A 16,023-nucleotide genomic window follows, 5' to 3' on the forward strand; every position below is an offset into this window, starting at 1 on the left:
ATGAGATATTTGTTTAATTTTTATTTTATTTTTTTGGCTCTTTTGGATAAATCGTTGTCGAGCTTTTTGAAGGAGCTCCAGCTCCGAACATTCAGGGCGAAGATGCGCGTGATGGATGCCACACAATAAAGGGTTCAGTCGCGATGTACCAAAGTGCTCCATCGGCTTTGCAAATTGAAGTCGATTCCTTGCCACGCCGATTTTCCTAAATTTTTCCACATCATTTTTTTCTGAAAAATAAGAAGTGATTGGCTATATTCCTTTAAAATATTAATCAATCGAAAACATTTTCCTTGTTAATAAAAATAAATGCCCAAAAAGTTTGTGGTGTCAGATGAAAATATCTTTTGTCTATTCGTTATTATAAGCAGACACAAATAATCAATTTTAAGAAATTATTTTCCAAAGCAATGATTTTTGGCAAAAACGACACGCGATGCGTGCACAATTTTGACTCATCTACCACAACCCATAGAATTTTTCGCGATCGAGCATCAGAGCTTTTTGATTGCAATTCCCTCGTTACTCACGGTCACGGCCACAGAAAGACAACGGTAGCAAGGCTTTCGGTCTATACCCGCTACTCAGACATGACCCTAAAAGTCCCTTCAACTCCAACACTTACGAGTAACGAGGATGGCTTCGATGCGATGACGCAAAGCATCAGCCAATGTTCTATCATGTGCCGGAACCTGCGCGACATTTCACGTATTGGCTTCCCCTGAAATCCATCTTTAAAAGGACTCTCTGCAGGAGGTGGTTTCATGATCCAAAACTTCCAAGAGAAAAGGAAGGAAGAAAGAACTTCATATCGTTTCATACACTATAATATAACCAGAAGAGAACGATCAAGTCCATGCCACGGATCAGAAGGATACAAAGACAATGTAATCTTTCTCGCAGAAGGAGCATGAGTATGAATCGCGTCGCTAGCCATTGTAAAGAACTTAACTCCTACGTCTATTATTTGAGCTATAGCATGTAGCCGCGACAATACTTCACTAACTGTTCGGAGATCCAGAGACTTCGGCACTGCAAACAGGACAGACCTGCCAAGCAAAAAAAAAAAAAGAAGGCCATAGATAAATTGAACCGTTTGCCTCTGCCACATACCGTAAAAGCATGGATATACAGCAATGGAGAAGGCCTTGTCTTGTCCTCCATACACAAATATTATGCCCCCACTGTCTTTAGTTAAATTCACAAGCGAGTGATGCAATACACCAATTAGAAATTTATGACCACTTTATTCATGACTGTATACGGATGTGCCACCTATCAAAAAGAAAAGTACAGGGATGGGCCAACCAAAACGAAGTGCTACTTGTTGGATAAAGAAAACGAACAATCCATGAATCTTTTTTGATAAGATCCATATCTTTTGCTTAAGCACAAGTTTCAAAGAAAAACAGGTTTGAGATGAAAGAATTCATACTGCATTAATGGACATAACAACGTAATAAACTAGAGAGCCACGCCTTTAGATGATTCGAGAAATAATCATACCTTGTTTATTTGCAGCCAATTATTTATGCAGTCTGAATGGTATGAATGTTTGCAAGATAGCACAGTTAGCTTCTCACCATCCTCATAATCCAACCGGCAAATGACACACCTGGAAAAACAAAAAATTTCATTGAGCTATCATGGCACCCAAAACTGAACTATATGTTTGGTGACATGGAATAATAGCAAATCTAGGCACTTACGAATCATTGGTGCCATGCTGACTGCTGCCTGTCTTATAGCTAACAGAAGACAGAGAAGCAATTGTGTCAGCTGAAAGCCCTCTACTCTCAGTTCCAACCACCTCACCTAGGGCCAGCAACTCCTGCAGAACGAGATCAATGCTTAACATGATGAAAGCAGGAGATCCACCAAAAAGAAAGACAACAAGCTGGCTTATATTCTTACTTCATATAAGAGCTCATCAACATCCTCCCACACGCCCTGCAATCCCATCCACACATTAGAAGAAAGAATTCAGTCTTCACTTAAAAAAATAATAAAGTGGCCACAACAATCTACAAGAAAGTGCATATAACAGTCCTCAATTATTTGACCTAGCCTCCTAGTCTACTATAGGCAGATGGCTTACTAACTGCTTTAGTATTGTTGATTAGCTTGTTTATAAAGCAAGAAGAATGATTATTCATGCTTGCACAAATGCATGAATGTACACACGGCACCTAAAACTTTCAAGCTTGACTATATCCCGGGCACTCAAAACACTGTCAGGGATGTAAAATCAAAGCATGCTAAGCATATTTTCTACCTAGAGCTTTACTTACTATCTTTTGTACGTAGGGTAAGTTAAACTTCGGAAGAAATTTTTAAAGACTTTATAATAAATAGAAAATACGTCGTACAATAAAATCTAAGAGTTCAAGCTGTGGGAGGCAAGAGCTAATAACTTCCAAAAACCTATTGAAAAGACAAAAAGGCCTCTGATTCTTTAATTGAATGACCAATACCCTGCACATTTGTTATATCAATGGCGCACTTCCTATTAGTGATTCCTTGCCCCACCAGAATCTTAAGCATGAAGAGGTGGCATAAATTGCCCTTTTTCTGTCTAAGTCTAGATTAAAAACTTGATCGCCATTAATTCCACTTCCCGCCAACACAGAGTCCACATTTATCAGGCTCTCAACTGCTAAAGCTGATATAATGATTACCCACTTAAACAGAAAAGGCAACAATTAGAGAAGCTAAGCCGTCTCAACTTTCATCGATAATTTAGTAGGGCTGAGTGATAGGAATGCAGCATCTCGAGTTATAAGGGATTCTCAACAAGTTACCCAGAGGCATTACAACATTCTACCACATGAAGAACCAGCTAGAATATTAAGAAGTCTCAACTATTTTTGCAACTCAAAAGAATAAGAAAAGCTTTAATATCGCATGTATGTTAAAATATTACCCTGCTAGCACTCCACACAACTTCCTAATGAGGCAAGGCAACATTACTCATCCACCAAGTTAGAGAAGGTTAGCACATCTTTTTCAAAATGTTTTAACTTTTACCTTTCTCTATATCCAACATCAAATATAGCAGAATCGTGCATGGCATCCATTGTATATGTTTTCCTTCAATCGTTAAAGGATACTCTAGATGTTATTTATCTCCCGTGAACCAATCTCATCTTGACCTCATTTCCTCAGCACATTGCGCATAAAAACTCCATAATCGTTCCCATCAAGGAACTCTCCACATACACAATAATCTGGGTAAAATAAACCCATAGAATAATACAGCCACGAAGGCAAGGGCTCTCTGGCCTGATTATAGTATAGTAACGGAGAAAGAGAAGAAAACGGAGAAAATTGTGGACTACCGACCAAAATTAGTGCAAGAGCTGCTTGAGCAACTCAAACCTAGTCAACAGGATTATTAACCACAAGATAGAGAGAGCTCCCATGAGACATTCTTCCCATTATTAAAATCATAGCATGTCACCAAGCTTTGAGTATGCTTGTACTCTAGAAAGGACTAGATGAGATATAAACAAATCCAGCATCTTATGGCTGAGAAAGAGACACAGAGAGAGACATCACAGATACCTGATGATTATCATGATGATCCTCTTCTTCATCATCTTCTTCTTCTTCTTCCTCACCAAGCCCTGCAAACACAAACAGTTTTTTAAAATTCCAGCACTGTCAAAGCAGTAATATAAGGATAGACGAGCGTATCATGAGAAACACTCACGATCATTTAGCCCAGCAAGGGCCAGCATTCGAGCTGCCATTTCTCTCTCCTCAGCATCCTGTAAAGCTCGGGCATAAGCCTCATCACTCGAGAAGTTTTCTGGCTCAAGTTCAACAGCTTGGTTGCTACCTCCATGAGCATCTTCAGCAGCATGCACATCGAAGGCATCTCCAGCATCCAGATCAGTGCCATCAGGCGAGCCCTCAACCTCATCGTCCTCGTCATCAGTTTCATCATCAAGATCCTCAAAATCATCATCCTCGTCTGGTATGTAGCTCCCACCTTCCCAACTTCCATAATCACTGCCGTCATTATTAAATCTAAGCATCATGTAGGCCCTTTCCTATTCCGGAAACATATATTGTCAGTCGTTGTAAACAGTCAAAAACAAGGGGCGCTTTTGGATCAGAAACTTGCAATTTGAAAATGAATCAGCGCAGCTTAAAAATCCATTGGCGAGTGAAGATTTGAATCGAGCAATTCGACTTGTATGAAACCCTATGCAGAGAAAAGGGAAGCAGCAATATCTAAAAGCACAACAACGCGTGTAGGGACTTTCAGGTCCAAGCTAAACAGCCATTCTACTAAACCGAAGTACGAAAACTCAAACGCAAGTCAATTCAACGACGAGGGACAAATCCATGTTCCAACAATAACAAGACGAGATCAGGTCTTCAAAGTCTAAATTTCAACGACACGGTCTTGAGAAGACCAAAACACTGCGACAATCTAGAGTCCTCCAAAAACACCATCGCAACTAACTTTGAGAATTACCGAGTAGCCGAATTTTCATCCATCGGAACGACGAAACACAATCTTTAAGCCAACGGATGCAGAGAGAGAGACAGAGACAGAGACAGACAGACGGAGACGGAGACGGAGACGGAGACGGAGTACCTGCTCCTGCAGCCTACGGGCGAGAGCAAAGTCGGCATCGACCTGACTCAAGACGGTGAACGGAGTCCTGCTGGCGGACGGCTGATTCGCCTGCGGCTGCGGCGGCTCCTGCGCCGCCGCGGCCGCCGCCGCCGCCTCCTCCGCCGCGTCCCCATCGCCCCCTCCCGCGACCGCCCGGAGCCATCGCCGCCGCCGCCGCCATCGCCATCGCCATCGCCGGCGGCGCCGAGGCCATCGGGCGCGACGGGGGCGGCCCCGTCGACGGCGGCGGACGCGGGGCCCTCCTGCTGCGGCTCCTCGCGGACCGCCTCGTCGCCGTCGATCTTGGTCACTTGCTCGCCGACGTCCGCCATCAGGAAACCGATTCGAGAAACCGGGGAGACGGGGATCGAAATCGGTACGGAAGGTCGGAGATGTACGGCGCCGGTGGAGCGATCGGGGAGAATCGAAGGCGCACGGGAGAATTTGAAGGAGAAGGAGATGTCGTTCGAGCACGACTTCGATTGTGGAGCGAGAGAAAAAGAGATGATGACCGGGTGGGGCTTTTTGAACTTGTGGAGAGGCAGAGGCAGAGGAGCCTTTCCGTAGGCGTGTCGATTTTTTTAAGTGTGTATGCGTGTGGAGGAACTCCGTATCCCCGGACCACCGTAAGTCCGCCGAATCTCGCGCGTTGGATGGGTCGACCCCGCGCCGGACCTGCTCGATCTAACGCCGGAGATGGAGCGGGCGCACGAGCGTGCCGGGTGGGGGCGCGCGAGAGAGGAGGACGGTGCGGAGGATTCGGTGGGCGGGAGTGGGCCAAGCCCAGAGGACGCAGGCCCCCGTCGTACGGGTCACGTCGCTTGCGTGGACGGATTTGACCTCTGCGGGCCGGCCCAATCGCAGATCGTCAGATCCGACCCGATGGCCTTCGGCCCAGAAGGGAGTGGGCCCGTCGGGTTCGCACGTCACATCCCTGTAAGGCTGGGAATCAAATGAAAGCACTCAAAATCTTTCCTTTGATAGTAGTCAGGCTTTTGAGTCAAGAACGGCATATTAGGTCCCCCAAAGGCTCAACAGGCAAAAGATTGGAAAAGGATCGATCGCACAACTTTATTGGTTCGGACAAATACTACTGGATCGTACCATAGAAACGAGCTTGAAACGATTCCCATTTCGAAACCCAGCCACCCAGACCGTTCCAATTCCATCAGAAAACTTAACTCCTCGTGATCACGGTCCCCAAACGCGTCTATGAAAGGATTTTTCACGTCCACTTCAATCGGGCTTTCTCGTTGGCCACCTTGAAGTACAAGGCAAGGGAAAAAAAAGCCTGGAAATAGTTACAATTGACTTTTAGAGGATTGGACATTCTGTTATTGGTTTTTTCTCTATTTTTCAATTAGTGATGTGATCAAGCGAAACCTAATCCACGAGCGCACAGTGTCGTAGCGCGACATTATTATACACGTCGAAATTAGGCAAAAATCCAGGGGGGGAGACTGGGCGAGAGAAAAATCCACGCCCCCGCGACCTTCGCGTACACTCAATTCGAACGATTCGTCAACGGAAAGGTGAAAATTCAGGAGTGGAAAACGTCGCATGAAAGGTCTCCGCTTTCACATTTGCGTCGAGCGGGACACTCCAGGATATCGCAAGAGAACAAGAAATGAATAAATATTATAATGGGAAAAATAATAATAATAATAATTGAGCTCGAGTTGAATAATGGAGCAGAGCACACCCAATAAATGATTTGTTTTTTTTTATATTTCGGGGTCGTGTCATTTTCTTTACAATAACTCCAAAAGCTGGGAGAGAGAGAGATGGCTCCAGCTGTGATGACAGGTTGACAATTGTAGTTCCGGTCTGGGCGAATTTTCCCCCTCCAAAATTGATCGCACCCCCCGCCTCCAAGAAATAACATAATCCTGTCGGGTCATGAGTCATGACATGGTTCGGGTCCTTGCGATTCGGGTCGATAGATTCAGGCTAAAGGCCACAGTTAAGGATAAGCACAATTTCATAATAGAATTCCACACCGAAGAATCAGATGTGGAAAAATCAATCCGATTTCAAATTATAATATATGTAATTCGACAGCTGAGTTCTAAATTTTAGGTAGGTAAAACCTATAATCTACAATTTAAAATAAGTTTTTATGTTTTTCTTAATTTATGTCTTCACACAATCCTATAATACTTCATGACATTCGATAATGAATATAGAATGTAGAATCACTAGTCTAGAGTTTCATTTAACGATTGATGTATTCGCTTTATTAATATTTCATATTTTTCGATATCTAAATATAAGTCGTGATTAGTTGATTGTGACAATAAATGGTAATCATTAAAAATGATAATTCATTATAATTATTCAATTAATAATACAGGAAAAACATTGATAGATTTCGAAATCAATTTTGAAACTTCCGAATTTTAAGTATCTAGCCTTTCAGGTTTTGAAATATGAGGAGCATGTTCCAATTAGTAGATTCAATGTAATACAGTACGAAATTTTGAATTGCTCATCCGTAGCCCAACTTCATGTGGGGTCAAACTAGAGTGAACGAGGCTCTCGTCGAAGGCCATGCGAGGGTCACCCGCCTGCGCCTAGGCCTCGACCAGAGTTGCCGGCAAGCCTCCCTGTCCGATCGATGATATCGATAAGATGTCTACGAAATGGAAGTTCAAAAGCATCGTGACAAGATCAACGGCACACCGAAACACAAAAACTCGCGACTCGAATTCTATCTGATTCCCTAATTTTGTGGTTGGAGTGACATGGCACGTGTCCGTTGTAATCTCCCCATGCACAGAAGAGGACGTGATGTCTATGAATGGACCCGACACTGATCCCCACGTGCGGGGAGATAAAAAAGCATACACGGCCCGTCTCGTTTTACGTTTGCATCATTAACCTCGTTTTCTCGGAATATAAATTTCTCCTTTTATGAATAACTTTTTTTTTAAAAGGCAAACCAAACAGATGCTACGCCTCAAGAAATTTGGGCTTCGAAATAATTTTAAAAAAAATTAAGAAACATTACGATGGCCGTCGACAATGCATTTGCCGGTTTTTCTAATGTTCAATCAATATTAAGAATCCGTTTAATTCGCATAAAATTGACGATTTCAAAAATATTGTTATAAAAATAATTACTTTTATCACTTATAAAAATAAATGAATAACAGATATTTTTATCATTTACGAAATTATTTATGCAATTATTATCGATAATGAGAGTATTTTCTCTTTGAATAATTATTTTAAGCCATACGAGAACCATTTATTGGAAAACATTTTTCAAATCATTTATTTTCTTCAAAACAAACAAACAAAGCTTAAATAAAACTTACCAAAAAAAAAAAAACAAAGCTTAAGTAAAAATATATTTCCAATATTTCAAAGTTTTCAAGAACAACGGCATCAGTCGAAGCAAAAGTCACACTGAACGCTCATGTCATCTGCCCATGATCCAATAACATATTAAATGAACCCATCGAAATACCATCACGGGCCTTCATTTTCCATTGAATAATCTCCAAAATGGCACAAATGGTTAGGTCTTCTTGCATAGAAATTATTTAGGATAATGATGCAAATCGTTTATAAACTATAAATTTGTTTAATGTGATTCGAGAACTTTAGCTCGAGGTATAATGTCGTTTTTGAACTTTTAATTTGTTCAGCTTAGTCCGTAAACTATTGGTACATGTTCAATTTAGTTTTTAAACCATGTAAAAATGTTCGATGACGTCATTTTATCAATTCAAATTCGGGGACAATATTGAACATTTTCATATAGACCATGAACTAAATCGAAGATGTATCAAAAGTCAATGGACAACATTGAATGAATTAAAAATTAAGGGATGATATTCCATGTCGGTTTATGGTTTATAAACTGCATTACATATTTAATCAAAATTCATAAACTATTTGAGTCAGTGATTTTACACCTTTTATGTTGTGCCCCACGGCATTAGAAATTGCGTAGAAGTCCTCACTAAATCTAGAAAGCTTTCTTTTCGTTTAGAAACAAAGTCTTACGTAAAGGAAGGGACCATCCATGCCCCAAACCGCACACAACCCCTGATCCGAGGAATACATGTCGAGAGACCCTTCTTGCGGGGGGGTCCATTGGGGTCATACCATAATCATCACCAAAACCCAAAATTATTTTAAAATATTAAATTAAGATTACGATCAAAAACTCAATTATTCTAATAGCGCAACATGGAATGTTCCACCACGTAGTCGCTTAAACAAATGAGACGCGATCGAGTATTATAAGTACATCAAATCCGTGGCGCAATTATGCACTGCCGTTTTGTACAACGATAATAATGACGATTATCATTATTATTATTATAATATCCTACGGTAGTGGTTAGGTCAAGGACATAAAACGCTATTATTCATTCAATTAAATCGGCGATTTTAAACAAATCATAGGAGCAGGGGCAATCGACGCGTCATCAGTAGAGCGGAATATGTGCCCCTCGTGTGCCTAATTTACATCTCATTTCCCGCGCCGTGTAATTTGTCTTTCACGTCGCGAAAACCGCGTTACGGGGGGCAGCCCGATCAAGAAGATAAAGTCGCACGGGTCAAGGCCTTAATGATATTTTATAAAGGTGCGGTGTGGTGGGATTAGCTTGCGCATCTTTTGGCGTCGAAATTAGAAAGGTGAACATGATTTTCGCGCCGCTTAATAACCTCGGTGCCATCGCGTGACGGTGAGATACTCTCTCCTGCTTCTGGCCGAATAATTAATTAGTGGTTTTTGCGGGGACCCCACGCGACACCAACTTTAAGACTTTGGAGGCCCCACGTTCGCAAAAAGTATTCGGGACGAGGACTTTTATGCAGTTTTCTTTTGTTTTGTTTTTCTCCTTTTTGGGGTGTCGGAAATGTCTACTTGGTAAATCCGGCTTTGGGCCCCGAAAATTGACTCCCCGGGAAAATAATCCATCGTGTGTTGACCGTTGCCTGATAAAGTTTGGAATTTTAAAATAATTAAAAACACGGATGATTAGCGGAGATTTTGTGGCAGCTGGTCGATTAGAATAATGGGGAGAATTTGTTTACGTGTCGGATTTCAATGATGCGATTGGATAAGGTAGGGAAAAAAAGAAACGCAAAAACTTCCTGGCTGCCTTATAAAATTGATTCAATAATGTCCCCTTTATTTTATTAAGCTACCAATCTAGTTTTATCGTAGTCTTTAGGGCGTTGATGAATTTTGTCGGATAAGTTAAATTTCTACGTTGTACCTCGACACTGAAGTTTCCAATTACCTTTTGGCCATAAGAACGTCGCAAATATTGAACGACGGATTGAGATGCTCTATGAGTTTATTAAATTAGCTCGAAGAGCCAGATTAAGATTAGTCCATCCGCTTTGAAATAGCAACACTTCCTTAAGTGGAAATGTCTTTTTTCAAACTCTGATGATTGTTGGGCTTTTCAGATTACATTGCAATCGATAGTTGCAATCAATCAGTACGTATAGGTGACGTAGCTAATTTTTACATTCACTCGTCATCCGTTTCACGACGACGATATAATCTTTGTTTTGGTGTCCAATAAAGAATTTCAAACAACGATTAAAGCTCCATTTACCATGCGAATAATGAATATTTTGGAAAATATCTTTGTAAAAGTGATTATTTTTATTGCTCATCGAAAATGATTAAATAAAAAATATCTTCATCGCCCAATAAACTGTTTAGACATGGGTTGCCATTGGTAATAAAAAATAATTTTCATTATTTAATTATTTTTAGTAACACAAGTGATTATTTTTATTTATTTTCAAAGTATTCTTTTTTTTCTTGAAACAGAGAGAACTCGTAAGTAGATCTGTTAAAACATATCATAGAACCATCTCCAAGCCCATATCTGATAGGTTAAGTTGTCATGCGAGTTAATTATATTTAGCAAATTGGTCAGAAGTATGTTTAGAATAGTAAAATTTAAAATAATTAAATGGGTTTACAACTTATTTAGATTCAATCAATCAATATAACTCTTTATTTCCCTAGCTCATTCTGTGTTTTGATATCAATTTTATGAGTTGAGTTAAGTATGAATTAATAATTTTGTATTGCATGAAAAATGGTTAATCCAAGTTGAGCTATTTTTATGTGACTTAAATTCGACAGATTCGTTTGACAAGTCTGATCACAGTGACCGCTATCGAATTGAATTATTTTTTATGCGACTTAAATTCGATTGATTCGTTTGACAAGTCTGCTCATGCGTGACCACTATTGAACTCGCTTCTATGTCATGGCCTATGTGCTCGTAATGGGGACCGCACCGCACGCCGGTCCGATCAGTCGGATCGCCCCCCGGGGCTCTGGCGACGCGTGACGGATCGGACGCCGCGGGAGGAGGTTGCCCGCGTTCCGGAAACAACGGCTCGACTGTTGCTAAAATGGATATACAGCTGGGAGAAAAGGAGCAGGGCGAGCGCTGGAGCCGGAACTCGGAGTGGCAGTTTCGTAAATACGGGCCGGGGGGGACGTCCATTTGGGCTCACTGACAAAAACTCACTGACTTGACTTCTTTAATGCCGAGACCGGTCGCCCCCACGCGATGCACGAGCCGCGTGCGCGCAACGCCCCCGTTTTTCGTGCTCCGACTTCTCTATTTCTTTTTTTCTTTTTCCTTTTTTTATGTCTTTTTTCTGGTAACATTGGTCGGGAGATCAAACCGGTCTTCTTCTGTCGTACTATTTTCTTTATTTGCCTCATTTATGTTACGTTGGTGGATAAATTGCTAAGCAACACGTTGAATCTCAGGTGCCCACCAGGCAACAAATCGAGCAAAATACGTTAGGTGGGACGACAGTGTCCTCGCTTTAATGGAGCAAAAAATAATAATTACTGATATCCATATATTGTACGAATTATTATCTTGAATAGATATCATTCAATCTCTTCATATTTAAATTACATTTATTTCACAGCGAATCACTTATATTTTTAAAATAATGAGTTAAAGAAAACATTTTTAAAACAAATCACTTTTTACTAAATAAAGGAAACCTTAATTATTCTCTTGCTCATATAAGCATACAAACCGTCCAGAGTTCTTCAAACGAGCATCTAATTTTTGGGCGGGAGCCGAGACAGTCCCTATTAACACGTGGTGAGTTTTGGTGCCCTGGTCGTTTTAATTTCCAGTTACGTCGCCGGACCACCACATAAAAAACCCCACAAAATTAAAGGACGATGGACCGGCGCACCTGCGGGTTATTTACAAAAGAAATCTCCCGCGTGCGTGGCCCGAAACGACGCCGTCTCGACCGATTCCCCCAGCTGAAAAAGGTGGGAAATGAGATAATCTTTCTGACTCAACGGCGCCCGATTTTCTTCTTGGTCAGGGGCTACATTTGCAATAATGCTGTGTACTACGCATGGAGACAACGATCCGCAGGGCGTTAGTCATTTATTACTTTCCAAATTTGTTGCGATGGATGACGTGGCTCGCGGAGACCCTTCCTTTTGTGGGCCGGTTCCGATTTTCACCACGTTACCTCCGTACGGATAATCACTCAGTTAAAATCATGAAAAATTAAAAATTAATGTATGTTTCCAAAACTCTAATTTGGTTTATTCGTGATATGTTTATATTTCTTTAGCTTCCGTCAAATTAAATTGTGAAATTGTCGTATCAATTTGATACTCTTGATAATTAAAAAAAAAATTAATTCGTGATAAATTTGTTACAGACACACTAATTATTTATTTTCATAATTTTGTAACCATTATATATATTATTTCCATCGATTTTGTTGAACTCTTTGATAGCTAGATCTCTTTTTATCTCTTATCTATAGTCTATTACACTCAAATGATAAACTTTTAAATGTGAGCATAGATGGCTGCTCGTGAGCGGCAGCACTTGGGTGTTATTATTGAAATTCCACGCAGGTGATAGAATATTAGTTTTGAGCCACAATCGCCGCTCATCTAAGTAAGCTTCGTAATCATTGTTACAACATGGTGCTCATGTGTTAGAGTTGAAATAATCCTATGTCATGGCACGATCAAACGTCATAGAAGAATTGAGGCTTCTTAAAATCAATGAGCCACTGGGGAGTTACTAAGTCGGTGGTCAAGGAGCTGCCAACATCTATGTAGTGCAACTATGGCACTTTTATCAGCTCATAAAATTACCACGCAACGTGAGATTAACGATCGACTGATTGAGTTGCCTGATCAATCCTTGACAAGTTGACTAGATATGTAGAAGCCGAAAAAGGCTGAAAGACGCACGTAATCAATTGATTACACACTTTTCTCTTTAACTGTAATCATGCATAGAGATATTAGATTGAATAAGACAAAACAATCACTTACTCAAAGTTGACAACATTAAATCAACACATTATTTTGATCCAAACTTGAATTAACTAGAAAGTCGCATCTCATGAGAAAAATCACGAGAATAATTAGTTAGTGTATTATATAACTAGAGTAACTGATGACCATTAATCTATTTCTCCATATTTGTTATCGGGTTTCAATCCCTCTTTTTTCGAGAGCATCGATTAAGAAAAGGTGACGAGTCATCTTATTGAGCACATCTTGAACAAAGATCTCGTGTGAAAGAAAGAGTGTTGTGGCAATGCTACAAACACAATCGGCCTAATAATCGTTTTATACTCCTCCTGCATATCAATCCGTTTTTCTCTATTGGTTTATTTGTTGAATGCGTCCACGCTCTCGTGTACACACACACACACACACACACACACACACATATATATATATATATATATATTGCATCAACGGAGGAGGAAGGAGAATATCGAACCGAGAGCGGTCTTAAAATTTTGAAATTTCCCTCGTTCGGAAAGTGGGAACATCGAAGCGCGGCGTGACGTTGCAAGTAAGTACACGACCGGCCAACGACGTCGCATCTGAATTGTGCGACCGAGTTCACGGGCGGCGGAACAGGAACCGGCGGCGAGGTTCGGCTGAGCTGTGATGGGCATTAACCCCCGAACCTTCGGTCGGGTTTCGCTTTCATCTCATCACCGGAGAAGGGAGAGAGAGAGCGAGGGGGTGGGGCCCACGATCTGACAACTCATCCAGACGCTTATTAAATTCCCTTCCTCACGACCAAAAAAAAAAAAGAAAAAAGAAAAGAATTCCCTTCCCCTCTCTCCCTCCCCATTACCTGCGATTGGCGTGCGGCACGTGGGAGGCGCGTGGGGGCGGGGGGTGGCGGCGCGTGGAGGGGTGCGGGGGTGGAGATTTTTACCCGCCCGAGGGGCGTGAGCTGTGGGGGATGTTCCCGATGGGCCCCACTCCCCATGTGCCCTCCTTCCTGTCTCCACCAGCTCCTGCCTCTCAATCATTAGCTTCTCTCTCTCTCCCTCTCCAAACCCTAAAAACCTCCTCACTCTCTCTCCTCTTTCTCTCTCTAAAGCTCGCGGACGACGACGAGCCACGCCCGACGCAGACACCACTCAACCACCTTCCTCCATCTTTTAGCTCAGCTCAGCTCAGTTCCGGCAAGCTCGAAGCTCGCGACAGCGAAGTGCCCGTCCTGTAGCTGCGGATCGTCGCCGGAGAGAGAGAGAGAGAGAGAGAGAGAGAGCGAGGGGAAAGCAGCGGACCTTTTACGACGGAGGCGGAGGTTGGGGGGAGGGGCGGCCGAGGAGGGTTTGGTCTCGAGAGCGCCATGTCGAATTCCGACGTGGGGAGCAACGCCGCCGCGGCCAACGGGGCGATCATCGATCCCCAGCGGCAGCCGCACCAGCAGGGGGCCAACGGCGCCCTCGCCGTCAAGAAGCCCCCCTCCAAGGACCGGCACAGCAAGGTCGACGGACGCGGCCGCCGGATACGGATGCCGATCATATGCGCCGCCCGCGTCTTCCAGCTCACCCGCGAGCTCGGGCACAAGTCCGACGGCCAGACCATCGAGTGGCTCCTCCGCCAGGCCGAGCCCTCCATCATCGCCGCCACCGGGACGGGGACCACCCCCGCCAGCTTCTCCACCGTCTCCGCCTCCGTCCGCGGCGGCGGCGGCGGCGGCGGGTCCAGCTCCGGCGGCCTCTCCTGCTCGATCTCCATGTCCCCCAACGCCTCTTCCTTGGAGCACAAGCCCCTCCTCGGGCCGCCGTTCATCCTCGGGAAGCGCGTGAGGGCGGAGGACGACGGCGGGAACGGCAAGGACGAGGTCTCCGTTGTGGGCCCCACCGTGGAGGGGATGGTCGGCGCCGGCGGGGCCCCGGGCGGCTTCTGGGCGCTGCCGGCGCGGCCCGACTTCTGGAGCTTCGCGGCGGCGGCGGCGGCCGCAGCGGCGCCGCCGGAGATGGTGGTGCAACAGGGCGGGGCGGTGTCGCAGCAGGCGCCGTCCTTCTTCTTGCATCAGCAGCAGCAGGGGATTGGGGAAGCGTCGGCAGCCCGGGTCGGGAATTACATCCCGGTCACCTGAACTTGCTCGCGTCCTTGTCGGGCGGGTCCGGGAACTCCGGCCGGAGGGACGACGACACGCGCTGATCCCGTGGGGGTTTGGGGGGGTGGGCTGCTCCGGTGGCACCCAGCAGTTTACTGCGTTGCGTTGGTATATAATATAAATATGTGCGAGTCCTGTCGTTTCTCAGTCAGTCAGTGTGTGTGTGCGTGTTGTGTGAAGATGGAGAAGAAGGAATTTTTAGGTGAAGTTTTTAGGGGCTTAGGCTATTTAGTTCTTTGGGTGGAGGAAGAAGTAGGAGTTCCGCTCAATGCATGATTCAATTTAGGTCGTTTCCTTTTAACTCTTTCTGGTTGTAGCGTTTCTTTAGGGTCATTCTTAGGTTTCTTCTTCCTTGGTGGGAAGTCTTTCTTCGACAAGACACGGGGGCTTGCGGGAATTCGGGCTCTTGTTTGGAATTCCGAGGGTCTGCTGTTCGAAGGAAAAAAAAAGGAAATTGGGGTTTTTGCGCAAAATCCTAGAAGTGTCTTGTGATGATGTTGCCCATAAAGGACATCGGGTTGGTTAATTCAACGTACTTTGCGCAAGGATTAAGGCGGATTCTTGCGCATGTTGACACTGTTCTGTCACATGTCTTGAAGACTAATGGCATTTGCATGCCCGTGGGGGGGTATGTTCACCTTTTTCTACTCTAAACTCCTCGATTCGCTGCTTGTGTGGTGGCCCCATTTGCTGCATAATTCAGTGAGAAAAGCTTCGATTTGTTGCGTCTTCGCTCAAATTGCCGTGCCAAGGGGGCCGAGTTCTTGAAGTTCTCTGCGCCACGTTGTCCGGACCTCCTCTGCCTCTCGAAATCGTGAAGATGCATGTGGGTGCTTCAGCTTCAAATCAGGCGTCTTCAGTCTTCGAGGAGAATTCAGGAGGTTCCTGCCGGTTCAGCTCTGTCGGTTGTACTCTCTCGTCCAATGCCCCTCGGAGGCGATAGTACGAAAC

General features: G+C 43.8%; 2 protein-coding genes across 2 annotated transcripts; one reads left to right on the top strand and one right to left on the bottom strand.

Moving 5' to 3' along the window:
* Positions 1–790: 790 nt before the first annotated feature.
* On the bottom strand, positions 791–6,048 carry LOC104454015 (E3 ubiquitin ligase BIG BROTHER-related). Its single transcript, XM_010068706.3, has 8 exons — positions 6,031–6,048; positions 4,610–5,305; positions 3,713–4,055; positions 3,565–3,626; positions 1,915–1,950; positions 1,710–1,831; positions 1,507–1,615; positions 791–1,049 (listed from the first exon to the last, which is right to left on the bottom strand). The coding sequence occupies exons 1-8, from the start codon at positions 6,046–6,048 to the stop codon at positions 1,002–1,004; spliced, it is 1,434 nt and encodes a 477-aa protein (XP_010067008.2). The 3' UTR covers positions 791–1,001.
* Positions 6,049–13,956: 7,908 nt separating this feature from the next.
* On the top strand, positions 13,957–15,124 carry LOC104455768 (transcription factor TCP7). The gene is given in 2 exon segments (XM_010070501.3): positions 13,957–15,034; positions 15,037–15,124. Coding segments are annotated over 2 exon segments (819 nt in total). The 5' UTR covers positions 13,957–14,295; the 3' UTR covers positions 15,117–15,124.
* The last annotated feature ends 899 nt before the right edge of the window (positions 15,125–16,023 follow it).

The sequence above is a fragment of the Eucalyptus grandis genome, chromosome 7, assembly GCF_016545825.1.
Source record: "Eucalyptus grandis isolate ANBG69807.140 chromosome 7, ASM1654582v1, whole genome shotgun sequence".
Lineage (NCBI taxonomy): Eukaryota > Viridiplantae > Streptophyta > Magnoliopsida > Myrtales > Myrtaceae > Eucalyptus > Eucalyptus grandis.

Bases quoted from the DNA above. Each gene is read 5' to 3' on its own strand.
- LOC104454015 (XM_010068706.3), bottom strand. The intron at 4,056-4,609 runs GTACTCCGTCTC...TTTCCGGAATAG, and splicing joins CCCGTAGGCTGCAGGAGCAG to GAAAGGGCCTACATGATGCT. The intron at 3,627-3,712 runs GTGAGTGTTTCT...TTGTGTTTGCAG, and splicing joins CCTTGCTGGGCTAAATGATC to GGCTTGGTGAGGAAGAAGAA.